Source organism: Bos indicus x Bos taurus, chromosome 2, assembly GCF_003369695.1.
Source record: "Bos indicus x Bos taurus breed Angus x Brahman F1 hybrid chromosome 2, Bos_hybrid_MaternalHap_v2.0, whole genome shotgun sequence".
In the NCBI taxonomy this organism is placed as follows: domain Eukaryota; kingdom Metazoa; phylum Chordata; class Mammalia; order Artiodactyla; family Bovidae; genus Bos; species Bos indicus x Bos taurus.
The window spans coordinates 4,489,191-4,506,713 of record NC_040077.1 but is presented as its reverse complement, the minus strand read 5'-3'; the positions used below and the strand labels follow the sequence as shown (position 1 = coordinate 4,506,713).

Below are 17,523 nucleotides of genomic sequence, written 5' to 3'. Positions count from 1 at the left end.
AACATGATCATGATATACTGTGTTGTGAGGAAAGCAAATAGCCAAATAATACATGTAGTATAACCTCATTTTAGTAGGTTTTCTTCAACGTCTTTTTATAGATGCATAAGAGTTGCAGAAACATTCACACCAAACCATGAAGGAAATAGTGATTATCTCTCGAGGAGGGGGAAGACACTGACTTTTTACTTCTAAGTGCTTGAACGTTTTATGAACCTTTATTACCTTTGTAAAAGGTAGAAAATTCTAAAGTAAAGTTTCAAAATTAATCCCACCCAATTCTTTCCTTACCTGTCCACCCCTCCCTTCCCCCAACACTGATGTATCATAGATCTCAGCCTTCCATGTGGCACAGGGTGGGAATGTGTGAATCCAGACATTACAGTTCTCTCCAAAGCTCACCTCCATGTGTTACACAGAATATACTTGTTGCCATGAACAACTGATGGAAACAAATGCATCTTAATGTTGCATGTGGTCTTCAGCCTGGTTGGTTAGGGAATGGTGCGGCTAACAAAGCCAAGGTTGCAAACAATATCCACATGTAGGTTCAGTAAGTGTTAGGAAGTCAGCCTGAATTTGTATTCATCATCTGTAATCTTTCTGGTGACAGGACAAGATGTGGAAAAGTCAACATAAACCCATATTAACTAGTGAGGACACCTCTTAAAAGGTAAATACTGACAGTGGGCTCCAGTCTCTTGATTGTATTTTGAACACACTTGTGTAAATGCATAACCACAGTTTATGTATTTCTTTGCCAGTCAGCCACACTAAGTTGAGTCATCAATGTTTCCCAGAGAGAAAACGTAGGTTAGCCAGGTATTTGCAGCAACACCGCCTGTCTGCACTCTGTGGGACCAGTGTGATGGTGAGGAGTGTGGGACCACGCAGTTCTCAGTTTCTGGTATTTAATTCTCATCTTCAGCCATCACACCAAACACAAATAAAAGTAATGTGGCAGAATGAAGGTTTCTCAACCTTACTGTGCTTGAAGAATGACTTTTCATTTACTAATTTTCAGAAAAGGCAAAAATAAAAGGAGAAAATCAAAGACTGAAGAAAAACAGAATAAGGACTTATAATGTGACCACATTGACAGTTATATAAATATCTCTAAAACTGGAGAATGTGATTTCAATCTAAAGTAAAACGTCTATTTAAAATGCTCAAATAACTCACACCACAGAGATGTACCATTTTTTTGGCCTTTATATTTTTTCAAGATATTATAAACCTAGTAGTAATAAGATTGGGACAGAATATTCTGCTGTATCTATGGAATATCTCAGTATATTTTATATATTCACCAAGTATAAATTTACCTAACCAGAACTCAAAAAACCAGCTAGTGATTTGTGTCTGACTCTCTGCAACCCCATGGACTATACAGTCCATGGAATTCTCTAGGCCAGAATACTGGAGTGGTAAGCTAGTCCCTTCTCCAGGAGATCTTCCCAACCCAGGGATCGAACCCAGGTCTCCCGCATTGCAGAAGGATTCTTTACCAGCTGAGCCACCAGAGAAGCCCAAGAATACTGGAGTGGATGGGTAGCCTATCCCTTTTCCAGGGGATCTTTCTGACACAGGAATCAAACCGGGGTCTCCTGCATTGCAGGCGGATTCTTTATCAGCTGAGCTACCAGGGAAGCCTAGTGATTCTCAGGAAAGATTCAAATATAGTATCTATTCAAAAGCCAAACAAGCAACCAAAAAAAAGGAAAAAAACAGAACTTTGGACACAGTGCCTGGGGAATAATGGAAGTGAACAACTGCCTTAAGGTAGTGCTGTGGTTCTAAGATGACAGTGGAAATAAAGTATGAGGACTTATATAAATAAAGCTTCAAAAAATAAGTCATACTTCCATTTCAGTAGAATGTTATTTATTTAAATATGGCTTACAATACAATTAATTTTATCAATGACACTTCTAAACCTAAGAATCACTACCGAAATAGGATAATCTTATATAACCCATCCCAACTCTTGATCTAGTATTCGCCTCATAAATAAACCCTTTATTTAATCTTTCCTAATCAATTTCAACCTCCTCTTAAATCAAGTTAACTTAAATGTTACGTTCTTTATATCTTCCATGCTTTCCCCATCTTTCCTAGCACATATATGATTTAAGCAACAAACATTTGCTTCAAGCCTGCAACATGAGAAGTGCCTTCTGTGTACTTCTGGGACCCTCACAACAACCCTGTGAGGTAGGTATCATTAGCCCCACTTTACAGAGGAGGAAACACATACAGAAGAGACTGACTTGCCCAGTAGCAGAGCTGGGATTCAAAGCCAGACCTGCTGCTCTTAAGTGAGTAATGTTTAAGGTACTCTGGAGGAAAAACAAAGACTGCCCAAGTAGAAACTGTGAGTGTACCCAGAATTTTGGAACAGCTAGAAGGAGGTTCAGTAACATTAATGATTTCTTCTTCCTTGTCCCTTAACCACTGGAAATAGCAATTACACTATACTCTCCTATATTTTAAAGGTAACAATACACATAGCAGAGAATTTACCCCTCTGTTTTTTTATAGAAAAAAATGACATTACAAATAAGATTTGCACACATCATTGACTATGAAAAGACATAGTGTACTTGTACTATTCTGGTACTTCTGTTAAGTGGACAGCTACAAAGAAAACATAAACACAAATCTACTGGTTACAGTAAATAACAGTAGAGTCAATTTTGTGGAGATCATGAAAGTGGGATGCTGCCCAGATAAATTATAAAACCTTTAAATCAAGGTTACTTTAAATCAAGAGAACATATCATAAACCTTTGTGCCTAAATTACAAGGAGATATATTCTGGCATTTACATGTAACGTACACACAGATTAAAAATGGTACCATAGTAAGTTCCCTATCAATCTTGAAATCTGTGATAACTCTGGAATACTCTTTCCCATGCAAAAATATTTACTGTACTTATTAAATAAAATCTAAATAGTTCATTATAGAGTGTTTAAAACCATGATTAAACACATTTTTTTTAAATACATTTTTTTATGTTTAATGGTCTTTAAGAAAAAACCTTATTTTGAAAAGTTATCATCCTTAGTTTGGTCCAAATCAACCACATTTTTTATGCTATTAGTGCTCTACTAAAAGCATCAAGATGTCAAAAGTTTTGCAATCTAAATTCTTTCTTAAAGGTTTTTGAGATTCTCATAAACATTCAAAGCTAGCATGAAGATTTTAATGACAAAATGTGATTATATTCTTTTATCTATAGGAAAATTCTATACACCAATGGCAGAACTAGTGATATCACATGAAGAGACTAGTTTACCTACAATGTGTCTGCTTGTCTAATGGAGCTAAACATTTTGAATTCTATCATGTGACACTACCCAAATGTGCTCTATACTTTTAATAAAGTCTTAATTACAAACCTAACTTTTCCAGTATTAAAACTTACTAAGCTGTTATCAAATGATAAAAAGATTCAGTGTTAAGGCAAATACTCTTAGTTTATTGTTCAAGGTAAAATACAACAGAAAAAGCCTATTCTGCAGTTTCCTAGGAGGCAATTTTGTTCTGAAGACCTTCAAATTTTAAAAAGATTACCTCTAGACTTGCACGAGATGTTCTAAAATATCTGATTTTAAAAAGTTACCACTTTAAAAACTGCAAACCTGTAAGAACTACCTCATGAATTAGAGTGATACTTTTTTCTGCACTATAATAACACAGTGCTTACAGGGAACTCAAACAGGGACTCTGCAACAATCTAGAAGTGTGGATGGGGAGGGAGACAGGAGCGAGGCTCAGGACGGAGGGGACATGGGTGTGCCTATGGCTGGTTCTTGTTGATGTTTAACAGAAAACAATAAAATTCTGTTAAGCAATTATCCCTCAATAAAAAAATATATTAAAAAAAAAAACACTTGGAAGAGGAAAAAAAAAATAATGCAGTGCTTACTTTAGGATATATATGAAGATATTAAAATAGATGCTTTTAAACTAAAAATCTCCAGCTATCACTTGTACTGCTCATGAAAACGGGAATGAATAAACGGATAAATATAAATTTCTTTTCAGTGACCTTCAATGAATATGACTAGAGTGCAGTTATGAAAAACATGGTCCTTTTATTTTTGCCTTGAGAGTTCATAAAGAATTTTACAATTATTTTAATTATTAATTGTAAGGTTTCAAACAGTGTTCTTAAGTCTTAAAAACCTTTACAATCCCTTTGATGTATATGGCTACGTATTAACACAGACAATTCAGAAAACAGACAGTTGATTCTTCCCAGATGTAAAGAAAGAACTCCTGAAGTACAAAAAGCTAATCCTGAGATGCTAAATTTAGTGGAGTAAACCCTTAGGATTCCAGAGAGATTAATAAAAGTTTATTGATCTTATTTCTTAAAAAAGAACATGTTTTTACCCACTACAGGTATCCCCTGCTTTTCCAAAGTTCACTTTACACCGCTTCACTTTTATGAAAGACCTACATTAGTACAGGCATACCTCAGAGATGTTGTGGGTTTGATTCTAGAACACCACAATATAGCAAACTACACGAACCTCTGGTGTCCCAGTGCTTGTGCTCACACACACTGTGGTCTATTAAGTGTATAAGAGCAGTGCACCTAAAAACACAGTGTACATACCTTAATTAAAAACGGATGCTGTTGGAAAACGGCATGATAGGGCTTGTGCAACACAGGGTTAGCAACAGACCCTCAACTTGTGAAAAACGCTGACAGAAGGAAATCCAAAGAGGATTTCTGCTTTTACAAAAAAGGCAAAAGCATTCAGGTTTTGCAGGAAAGCCAATATAGAAGAGTGGTCTCCCTGAACAACGAAAGTGGTGCCATCAAGCTCTTTCCTTAGGAATTACACTCAGCATCTCTGCATCAAGCCATGGTAGCTGTGCACTGCAACCGTAAGCATCCATGCTTTGGATCAATTTATTTTGTACATCTGTTCGTAAGCTGTGTCCTACTTTAGGATAGTGGGGGAAACCTATAACTACTTATAACCAGCTGAAAACTGGCAAGCTTCCCAGTTGCTGTTTTATAAAAATGTCCCTGTCAATATCATCGCAGCCTGTTCAAGTGACAGACCAAATATGTCACTGCTATTAAATCTTGGCCTCCCCATCAGCTGGTTCCTACATAATCAAAGGCCACTTGGACTTAAAAGCTATGGGGGGCAGGGGGCGGGGGGTCGGAGCAGTCACTTCTTCTGAGAACTAATCTAATGCTCACAACTAAGCCTCAATGTTATTACAAACTGATCTGACAATTACAGCTAAACCATTCTGTTCTGTTGGACAATCTCACTAAACATCTATTAAATTAAGTCAGAGATCATGATGAGGTGAGACAAAAATAAGGTCCTGCACAAAGCACAAAATATCAAACGTCTCTCTTATGCTAAAAGAATGACAGCCCTCACGTCCTTAAACCCTCGTCCCAATGATCCAGTCCAAAGCCTATAATATAATCTTCATAAGATCCTCTTACTGAGACACCTCAAATTCCCTAAGGCCTATGTTCTTTGCTGTGACGAGTAATAAATAAACTTGTTAAACTACAAGTATGTTTCTGGTGGTCTCTGACTGCAGGTATACTTGTCAATACTAATTGCAGAATAAAAACAGACTAAGTCTTCTAGGGTTACAAAATGACTCTAAAACATGGGTATTAAACACTCTAAAACATGAGTATTAATACTCATTTCATTATTCATAAGGAAGGCCACTTTGGATGATTTTGGTGTAAGATTTCTTCCATTTTGCTTTTAATGTCAAAACCATGCTAAAATGTGCTGAAGAATTCAGATGAAAAGCAGGTATTACTGCTAGTCATACTGAAAAGGCATAGGAGAAACCCATCTAGCCAAGCTGTTTAGGAGAATGAGCAGGAGTTTATCAAGAGTCATTTCAAGTAGAGGCATGTGCAAAGTGTCTGCGTACATCCAGACTCAAACGCAGTTTAAAACCAAGGGTCCCATGGAAATACACAGCAATAAAACCAAAGGTATATAAGGAAAAGGTGAAAGAAAATAACTCTTGCTTGCTTTTTTCTTAAACAACAGTGCTCATCATAACTACTGGAAAGACCTGGATAACAGGTTAGCTATGAGAAGAAAATGAAGATTTTAATATGTACTTTCTCACTGAAAGATTTGTTTAAATGTGCGAAAAACTCTCTCTTCGCAGCTGAATGTTTTTTTTGTAAGAATTAATCTGCTAACTTAGAACAAACAAGTTTCTATAACAGAACCAAATCTACTACAGACAGTAAAATAAGGATTCTGTCAAAAAATATTTTAAAGTTAATCTACTCATAACTATATGTTTAACACAGAAGTTAAAAACTATTAAGTCTTGAAGAACCTGAGGATAATAATAATAAAAAAGAAGTTTCTGGACCAAAGAAAAAAACAAAATATCTTTAAATTTGTCAACTATAAAATTTGCTTTTCAAAAAAAAAAAAGCCCTATATAACAAAACAAACAAAAAAAATCACCCATTACTTACTTTCCAGATAAAACTGGAAGATTATCATGTCTAGGGTTGGGGACAGAGGTGAGTGCATGCAGTTCCCCAGGTGTCTACTGTGTCCTCCCTGGCCACAGAAGACATGCCAGGAACTTCAGTCTGGAGGTCTCAAACATGGAAGTCGCTGTCTGCAAAGGCACGTTGTTCCTGAGGAACGTGCACTGTGTAGGCATTCTGGTTGAGAAGAAACACCTTCACCACCACTGCCGTCTATCCGTGTGCTACACGCGTTACAATCTGATTCCCCTCGTCAGATTTACTTTTTGCAGGCTATGAATACCCAGTTACTCAACAAGCAGGACAAGCAATGATTTACACTTATATGAGGGGATCATATATGGATGTGAGAGTTGGACTGTGAAGAAAGCTGAGCGCCGAAGAATTGATGCTTTTGAACTGTGGTGTTGGAGAAGACTCCTGAGAGTCCCTTAGACTGCAAGGAGATTCCACCAGTCCATTCTGAAGGAGATCAGCCCTGGGATTTCTTTGCAAAGAATGATGGTAAAGCTGAAACTCCAGTACTTTGGCCACCTCATGCGAAGAGTTGACTCATTGGAAAAGACTCTGATGCTGGGAGGGATTGGGGGCAGGAGGAGAAGGGGACGACAGAGGATGAGATGGCTGGATGGCATCACTGACTCAGTGGATGTGAGTTTGAGTGAACTCCGGGAGTTGGTGATGGACAGGGAGGCGTGGCGTGCAGCGATTCATGGGGTCGCAAAGAGTCGGACATGACTGAGCGACTGAACTGAACCGAACTGAGGGGATCATGCAGTTAAAAACCACAACTTCTATGTATCAATAAAAAATGTTCAAAAGCATGTAATGCCAGTGTTAACTTACAGTAGGAAAAGGAAGCTTGTGGTCTCCCTTGAGTCCACATGGTAAATGAGTCCACAATGTTTAGAGAGTATTGGTAAATACTCATGTTACATTTTATTTAGTTTTATATCCTTTCACCAACATTTGTACCAGAGTATTAGAAGTAATCCAAGAAGGCTGACTGTTCCGCTAAATTCAACCTCCTCTGTAAATCTCTTCTACATTTAATTCTTTCAAGAAATGTGGATTAATCACCCATTGGATTTTAACACATTTATTCAAATGTGACTGTAAAATAATGATGAAGGAAACATCACAATACTGACTACTATTCTTTTTACAGTCTAGACCTTAACAACAGTGCCAAGCCTTGTCCCTTTCAAGCATCACAGTCCTTGGCGAGCCTCCACCAGGACTAAAATTCTCCTCTAACATAGTGAGTCTGTTAATACCCATCATACCACAGGCTTCAATTTCTAATATCCAATTCCCCAAATCAGAACTGTATCATCTTATTTCCTCATGGTGGGATGACAGAAACTTTTCCTTTTTAAAAATATGGTCCAAAATATAAAGGGAAAAACATTTAAAACACTTAATTGAAAAGGTTAATTACAGTAACATTTATGTAACATTTAATGATGTTTCTGCTAGAATTTAATAAACCAAATAACTTGCCTAGCATATACTCTTGAATGTTTGTGTCAATAAACCTTTTATTTTTACCCAGAACACCCTTGGTGATTTATATTTTTATGATATATTAAAACATTAAATCTGTAAAACTAAAAATATCCTCAAAAATTAGATTGACAAGCCACTTGAAAACTATGTAAATCAAATAGTTTTCCTAAATCTCTGAGAACTAAATAAAATGACCTGACTTGACCATTACAAAAAATATGTAAAATATTAAAAACACAAAACTTTTGGTTGAAGTATTTCAAAACATTCAGGGCCTACTATCCAGCATTAGTGGCTCAGTCATGTCTGACTTTTTGCAACCCATGAATGGTAGCCTACCAGACTCTTTGTTCCATGGGATTTTCCAGGCAAGAATACTGGAATGGGTTGCCATTTCCTTCTTCAAAGGATCTTCCCAAACCAGGGATCAAATCAAACTCCCCCACTGCAGACAGACTCTACCGTCTGAGTCATTAGGAAAGGCCCAAAGTACAGGCATTAGCTGGGAAAGAACACTACAGGGCCTACAGAGAACATTACAAGTGAGCACTGTACTATACGACCTCAAGAGGGAAGCAGGGTATACATTCATAAATCATGGAACTTACAATGCTCTTTACCATCTAGTATGTCCTATAACACCATGCTGTTTGCTCACTTTACCAGCTGGGCCCATATCTGCTCCACCTTATATAAAGATTTAGCTCCTACCCAGCAAATAAGCCTTACCCCAGCCAGTCTGTTGTCACCTGCCAAGTTGGATGGGACAGGGACAGAACATGATCAGGAAGCCCAGACAGATGATATTAGACTTCTGTGTTTAAGTCTTGTCTACTGTGACAAAAAAAAATATGTGGAATATTCTTTCCCCAAGACTTCTAACTTATCTGCTGGTCACATTACTCATCAAAGATGACCAAAAAATGACATTTTACTGGGGCTATCACTAGCTCGCCCAACTTTATTACATTGCTAAATGGAGTCTGAAGTTTAAAACTGTGATCAATTTGGTCATTGCATAAAATACCTGTTCTTTTCCCAGAGAAAAATAAATGTTGTCTTGATGAAGCTGTCTAGACACCAATTACCACAGTCTACTGCAATGTGATAAACAGTGAAGACTGAATAGCTTCAGTTATTTTTCAGTTATTCAGCACTCTGAATTGGTTCACCATGGGACTAGGCCAATTTACAAAACATGTGAAAAAATAAAAACTAGGGAAATGTTGAAAATGTAGCTTAAGTGTAAAGATCGTGCCAGGTATCCGCAGAAGAATCAAGCACAGAATCTTGAACAGTGGGTAGTCATTAGACACTCAGGTCATCTAACAAAAACAGAACCTTGAAGTGTCTTCATGTGTTCGTGCTCAGTCGCATCTGACTCTCTGCGATGCCACAGACTGTACCTCACCAGGCTCCTCTGTCCGTGGGATTCTTCTGGAAATAATACTGAAGTGGGAAGATTTCCTCCAGGGGATCTTCCTTGACCCAGGAATTGAACCTGAATCTTCTGTGTCTTCTTCACTGGCAGGCAGATTCTTTACCACTGAGCCCCCTGGGAATCCCTTGAATGTTTCCATATGAGATCCTAGAAAACCCAGTTCTAAGTGCTGAGTTTTTTATACCTGAAAACATTAGAAAATCATGACAACTGTGTTTAAACAAGTACTCCTATTTACGGATGACCTGTAAATAAAACCTGTACTAGTGAAACACCAATGACAATGGTTGAAAAACATTTAACAAGAAAAGTAAAATACACTTCTGAAACAACCATTTTTGCGCTTAACTAGGCAGAGCTAGGGAAACAGGTTCTGAAACTGGCTTTGAACCTGACAAATAGCATTCACTGAACACTTGTTATGGCACTAGTTAAGTGCTTCTTCTGAATTAACCCATTTAATTCTCACAGCTTAGTACGGTCGGCACTATTATTAATCCCCATTATATACACGAGGACATACCAAAGCAATGTGACTCACACAGCTGCTAACAGCTAAAACTGTGACCAACATTCAGATTCCAGAGCCTGTGATTGTGGTAATACGTAATACTATCTCTTTATAAACTAAGTTTTATTATGTAACAGGAAACTAATAAATGAAAAGTTAGTAAAAATGAAAAACTAGTAAAATCAAAATAAGTAAACAGACATTTTCAAAAGGCTACAGAAACAAATCAAGGAAAGGAAATTAAGAAAGCTATACACAAGAGAAGGTGAGATGACAGAAACTACAAATCGACAAAATAAAGAATAGTGGGGAAAAAAGGAAAAATAATTGAATGAAAATATCTTTGACAGTCTAAACTACTTAATAAAAGGCATAGGGGGAAAAGAAGCATGAAGGAAACATTAGAACGCTGAAAATACTCTGTATCTTGAACTAAGAGGTAGTTACAGATGAATGTTTAAGTATGTAAAAATACCTCATACTGTAAACTTAAGATTTGTATATTTTACTGTATACGCATATGTACAATGATGTAAGAGTATAAATACTTTTAAATATCTTTAAAAACATGAGTTGGCTTTGAGGCTCTATTTACTACTTCAAACAATAGGATTAATTAAATGATCTACCGTCTTACCAAAAGTATTTTTAGAGCAAAGTGGCAGTATCTCATGGGACTTACCCTACCCATTTTAACCCTTGATAATAAATGTATCCACATGCTTGACTTTCAGGCTTTTGGGTCTGCCTTAAAACAAGAAACTACAGGAAACAGACAATCTAATCCAGGTTAATTATTTTCAAATAGAACCATCCAATTGAAAAAAGCAGTGCCTTCTCAAATCTCCCTAACAGCTGGCAAAGCTAAACATGGCAAAATCTCAGCAAAGGAAAGCCTGATAGCTCACATAATATCCTATTATCTTATCTTTCTAAAAAAAAAAAAAACTTCCATAATTAACTCCAAATATGAAGTCCTAGGGCTTCCCAGGTGACACTACTGATAAAGAAACAGCCTGCCAATGCATGAGACGTAAGAGATCCAAGTTCAATCCCTGGGGTTGGGAAGATTCCCTGGAGGAGGGCATGGCAACCCACTCCAGTATACTTGCCTAGAGAATGCTATGGACAGAGGGGCCTAGAGGGTTGCAAAGGGTCCTTAGGGTTGAAAAGAGTTGGATACTTCTGAAGTGACTTAGCACACATGATGATGTCCTAATTTTCTCCCTGGCTCCTTTATAGTGCTATATACAATAAATCCAATCCTCAATTCAGTTCAGTTCAGTCGCTCAGTCATGTCTGACTCTTTGAGACCCCATGAACTGCAGCATGCCAGGCCTTCCTGTCCATCACCAACTCCCGGAGTTCACTCAGACTCACGTCCATCAAGTTGGTGATGCCATCCAGCCATCTCATCCTCTGTCGTCCCCTTCTCCTCTTGCCCCCAATCCCTCCCAGCATCAGTCTTTTCCAATGAGTCAACTCTTCGCATGAGGTGGCCAAAGTACTGGAGTTTCAGCTTTAGCATCATTCCTTCCAAAGAAATCCCAGGGCTGATCTCCTTCAGAATGGACTGGTTGGATCTCCTTGCAGTCCAAGGGACTCTCAAGAGTCTTCTCCAACACCACAGTTCAAAAGCATCAATTCTTTGGCACTCAGCTTTCTTCACAGTCCAACTCTCATATCCATACATGACCAATGAAAAACCACAGCCTTGACTAGACGGACCTTTGTTGGCAAAGTAACGTCTCTGCTTTTCAATATGCTATCTAGGTTGGTCATAACTTTTCTTCCAAGGAGTAAGCATCTTTTAATTTCATGGCTGCAGTCACCATCTGTAGTGATTTTGGAGCCCAGAAAAATAAAGTCTGACACTGTTTCCACATCTATTTCCCATGAAGTGCTGGGACCAGATGCCATGACCTTATTTTTCTGAATGTTGAGCTTTAAGCCAACTTTTTCACTCTCCTCTTTCACGTTCATCAAGAGGCTTTTTAGTTCCTCTTCACTTTCTGCCATAAGGGTGGTATAATCTGCATATCTAAGCTTATTGATATTTCTCCCCGCAATCTTGATTCCAGTTTGTGCTTCTTCCAGCCCAGCGTTTCTCATGATGTACTCTGCATAGAAGTTAAATAAGCAGGGTGACAATATACAGCCTTGACGTACTCCTTTTCCTCTTTAAAACCAGTCTGTTGTTCCATATCCAGTTCTAACTGTTGCTTCCTGACCTGCATATAGGTTTCTCAAGAGGCAGGTCAGGTGGTCTGGTATTCCCATCTTTTTCAGAATTTTCCACAGTTTATTGTGATCCACACAGTCAAATCCAATCCTACTCCCATACAAAAGCCTTTAAATATTTGAAGATGACAAAATTTTTCTTCAGATTCTCTTGTCCAAGCTGAATACTAAACTTCGCTGTACTTTTCCTCATGATTTCCAGATCCTTCTCCATTCTAATCAACTCCCATGATAACTATGCCCCATCATTCTGAAGGACTTCACTGGTGACTCAGTCGTAAAATCTAACTACAATGCCTGCAATGCAGGAGACATGGGTTTGATTCCCATGGGTCAGGAAGATACCCTGAAGAAGGAAAGGGTAACTCACTCCAGTATTCTTGCCTGGGAAATCCCTTGGACAGAGAAGCCTGGTGGGCTCCAGTCCATGGGGTCACAAAAAAGTTGCACACGACTTAAAGAGACTAAACACACACACTCATATCATTCTGAAACATACATTTTTTACAAGTGAGGGATGGGATGACACCTCAAGAATTCACACCTATCAGCTAAAACCCATGGTTATTTTTATATGAACTCTCATATACCAATCTAGTAAACTCCAGAATTGAGACGGAAAATCTAAATACAGAACTTCACATTTATCTCTAATTAAAATTTATACAATAATATTCTATTCACAAGGTTTAAGATGACACTATCCATTCTAGATGAGAATTTCTGCTTATAGTTGTGAATCACCTGTTAACTTGCAAAAGCCATCTTTAATAAAAAATATTAAACAGGAGAGAGGCCAAGTAAAGGATCTTGCAGCACTTTCTGCATACATGCCTCACAGGTAACAAACATCCAATGAACTTTTCTGGAAATAACAGTCAGTCATGCAGCTATAATGCCACGATCTACTATGACCTACAGATTAATTCAAAAGACTGACTATGGTTTAAAACAATTCCTTTATCTCCCCCTCTGGTAATTCTATAAAACTAGGGTTGTTTTAGCATGACCTATTTCTATTCCAAACCACTGGTTTTCAATGGAAACAGTAATGTCCCTTAATAAGCATTCTGTAAAGACTTTCCTTCTCAGAGTCTATTTGGATGTGCACTGGTACCTTTTTAAAAAAAAGTTTTATATGTATGGGTTATTATCAATAAATTTCATTTCAGAAGAGTAAAACTATTTTTAAAAAGCAATTAGTAGGCTTTACAGGACTAAGACCAACTGCTCTAACCTTTGGTGACTTCTGTTATCACAAATTACTTTTGTTTTATACAAGAAGTTTCTGTTGCAGATAAAATATTGAGCTCCCAGGTACGAAGTCTCTTGGACTCACCTTAATACTCTTTGGGCTTCCCTGATAGCTCAGTTGGTAAAGAATCCACCTGCAATGCAGGAGACCCTGGTTCAATTCCTGGGTCAGGAAGATCCGCTGGATAAGGGATAGGCTACTCACTCCAGTATCCTTGGGCTTCCCTTGTGGCTCAGCTGGTAAAGAATCCACCTGCAATGTGGGAGACCTGGGTTTGATCCCTGGGTTGGGAGGATCCCCTGGAGAAGTGAAAGGCTACCCACTCCAGTATTCTGGCCTAGAATTGGTCTGCATTCATCTTGATTTCCCTCAGTACTTCCTAACTGTTTTAATGTGGCAGAACACTTATGATTTAAACAGCAGCAACTTAGCCACTTTTAAAGTTATATAACCTAAATTGGATCTCAACACCATGTCTGTACCTTTGCCTGTTGAGAACTACAAAGAGGCATGCACAGTCAGGGCAGGGCTATCACACAGCAGCACACTGGGCTGCACACTGCTAGAGGAGCTCTGCCAGTCCCTATGCAAAGGCGTCTTGTGGTGGCTGGGCCCTTCCTGGGGTTCCCTAGAAACCAATTCAATAGTTAAAAACATCAAATTAAGGTAGATACACTTCACTGGGATAATGCAAGTAACGTGACACTCTAAAACCAGGCTAAGAAGGTAAAGTTCTCTCAGAGAGAACTATATTAAAATATATTCACTGAAAAAGAAAAAAAAAAAAAAGAAGCCTCAGCAGATTGATTTTGAGTCATAATAGTGTGTTTTGGACAAATTAAGACTATTTTATGACACGATTTGTTAAAAAAAAAAAAAGGATAAATGACCAAGAAACTACCATTTCTTCCTTTAAACAGAAATTCTTAGTCTCTTATAACTAAAGAGATCACACCACTGTAGGTGCTTCTTAGAAATTCCCACGATCTGATTTAAATCAAATTTTAAGATGGCTTTCAGATACATAATAAAAGTGAACAAAGAAAGTGACTATGAAAAAAACAATATTTGTTTTGGTACTTAACCTCCTTCACTGTCAAACAACTTACTTGTGGTGATACCATATTTTAACTATACTATTTTTATTAAAGGATCTACCCACTGAAAATGAAGATGCCAAAAGCATACTATACCTTTACTTTTATCAGCTCTTTCCAATGTCCTGAATTCTAATTTTAAAAACTATAAAAATCTTCATCAGCCGAGCTCTAGAGGGTAACTAATTCACTGGCAAACAAAAACTTAAGCCTCACTCAAACTGAAGCAGACAATTACAGAATATTTATTAAATGCAAAGATAAAAACTGACTGCCTAGATGACAAGTCATAGTGATCTGTTGCTGTCAAAAAATTGGAATCTCTATACACAAAAGAATGTCTGGAAATTGCTCTTAATTAAAACAGAATGACTGTAACAGTGTGCAGCCCTGGCATCCCAAGAAAGCCAAGATCTATTTTCAACAAGTTTTTGGAACATATGTGCAATATTTTAAATAAGTACATAGTTAGAACAAAGCTCAGTATAAAAACCTAAAACGATACTGTAAAACATGAATGGACCATAGTAAATGAATATTTCAGGATGCTACTACACTAATTTCTTCAAATAATTTGCTTTAGACATACATATTAAGTCTTCTTCCCTCTCATGATATACTCAGATAATTATTTACGTAGGAAAACATACCATGATCCAGTCTGTTCAAGGGAGCAGGGGGAAAAGAGCCTTCAATAAACGCTTCCTCAAAATAAGGAAACACAGGGAAAACAGGTTATCAACCAATATATTTATGGGCCCACATGAATGACTGGACGATTATATAAGATGTACCCTAAGTTCTTTTAATATTAAAACATGCTATGTTAGTGAAAGGGGTTATTCTGCTACAGGCTATTTTAAAGGAAGCTGAGTATTTGCTTTTCATCTTGGGGAGAACACAAAGGATTCTGTGGAGTGTTTTGTACAAATACATAAAGGTCCCTTAATCGCAAACTTCATGGTTTGCCAATTTTAAATAAAACATTATCAATAAAAAAGCATCAGAGACTTTTGAACACTCAAGACTTTGTAAATATGTCTTCACACAGTTCAGAAACACACTGCCAAACCAAAAGATCTTCGCAGAGGGGCTTATCTCATTAAAGAACCACAGTCACATTCAGTCAGGCAGAGATACACAGAGACTTATCAAAAATACTAACAGTATTATTTTCTTATGCTGTGTGTACTCAAGGGTTCATTTCCTCTCCATGAATGGTGTATTTTAAAACTGAAAACAGATCTTACCTCCTGAGTAAGCCTCAGTATAACTCCTTATGTTCATGTTTATTTATTTAACCCAGTATATAGCTTGTAACTCATTTGCAGTTTGAACTATTCTTTGTGATTGAAAACCTATACCCTATATGGACAGCTTTAAAGTAGAATGGCAAAAAAAAATTGAGAATCTACAGTTCTCTCTACCCAATACTTCTCTTCTCTCCCTACAAAAACCTTTATTCTACAATTTGATCATCACCGCTCAGGAAGACATTACATCTATGCTGATGATACTTTTAAAACATAAAAGAGGCAGTTTAACATAACGCTTCAGAGTATGAACTCTAGAGTTGAGAGGGGTTCAAATCTGAGCCTCACCTCTTACAAGTTATATGGCCTTGGGGAAGTTCACTTTTTTCTAAAACGTGGAATAAACTATATTTATCTCATAGGGGTAATGGTAAGATTAAATGAACTACTTAGAATAAGTGTAATGTGTCAGTTATTGTTGCTAAAATCAAGAAGGTAAAACAATTCATACTAAAGCTAGTAAATTGGATTCTTTTTAGTATATATTATGCTGGCAGACATGGGGTCACTAAGAGTCAGATACAACTAAGCACAAAAAAATAAAATTTCACTTCTAATTAAAATTAACTACAGTATTCTTATTGATTCTGTATCTCCAATCTTTCTTATTTTCATTTTAGTCACAAATGATCTGTTTCTAACTTTATATTGATAAAAGCACACTTCTAAGACTCTCACTGACTCTTTCCCTCAATACCCAACATTTTAAGTTTGTGAAAATAAACTTTAAGAAGCATGAGGGTAGGAAGACATCATACTTTATTTTTTAAAAATGTGTTCTACCTATGATAGCATGAATACAATATATGCTCACTAATAAATGGATCTTAATGCCTCTATTTCACTTGAAGTCAAGTGCATAAACACCTACAGGCTCATTTAGACTTATGTATTCTTGGTGCTTAAAGGTTGTTTTAATCCCAGTCCCTAAACTGAGTGCTGTAATTCATACTAGAAAAGAAAGATAAATGTGTGTAAATTATGCTGATATGCATATGCTTTGGAAATGGGTGGGCATACACATAGTATTTCTCAATGCTGCAATATATTCAGCTTCACAAGTGTGTCCTTTTCCCATCTATGGAACAAATACGACAACCTCAAAGTAGCAAATCTGACAATAGATCGATGCTCATTTAAATATTAAAAATACTGATTATTTTCTCTTGTGTAACGTCTTCTTTTTCCAAGAAGCATAAGAACAATCTCAGTAAGGACACTCACTAAAAAGCAACTGTAAATTCTGTACTCAAAAGTACCATATAATGGCCTCTGCCACACACAGGGATCCTGTAAGCTTACAGCTACAAGACATTAAGAAGATATGAGCGCTGTCTTCAGATACTTGAAGAGCTGCCATGTAGAAGAGTTCAGATTTAATTTTTTGTGTTCCAGAAGGCAGGACAAGTTATGAGAAAGAAGGCTTCTGATTTAAAGAAAGAACTTTCTGAAAATTAGAGCTACATAAAACTGAACCTCTTTTGAGAGGTTCATGTGAGGTAGTGAATATCATATGGGCTTCTCTGGTGGCTCAGTGGTAAAGAATCTGCCTGCCAACGCAAGACACTCGGGTTCAATACCTAGGTAAGGAAGATCATCTGGAGGAGGAAATGGCTACCCACTCCAGTAT

At 37.2% G+C, this 17,523-nt stretch overlaps 1 protein-coding gene across 8 annotated transcripts in view; it reads right to left on the bottom strand.

The window, feature by feature from the left end:
- WDR33 (WD repeat domain 33) overlaps window positions 1–17,523 on the bottom strand; it is a 108,654-nt gene that overhangs the window by 34,126 nt on the left and 57,005 nt on the right. The window contains exons 8-9 of one of the 8 annotated variants that reach the window (XR_003513269.1): window positions 13,568–13,735; window positions 7,441–9,660 (exon numbers count right to left, since the gene is read on the bottom strand). The exons of 6 other annotated variants lie outside the window; for them this stretch is intronic. Coding sequence is in view for 1 of the 2 variants with exons in the window: in XM_027554723.1 (XP_027410524.1) it covers window positions 9,557–9,660 (104 nt within the window). In the remaining variant the exon portion in view is untranslated. Of the gene's footprint in view, window positions 1–7,440; window positions 9,661–13,567; window positions 13,736–17,523 lie in introns of those variants that run through there. One more of the 8 variants, XM_027554723.1, reaches the window with a different exon arrangement.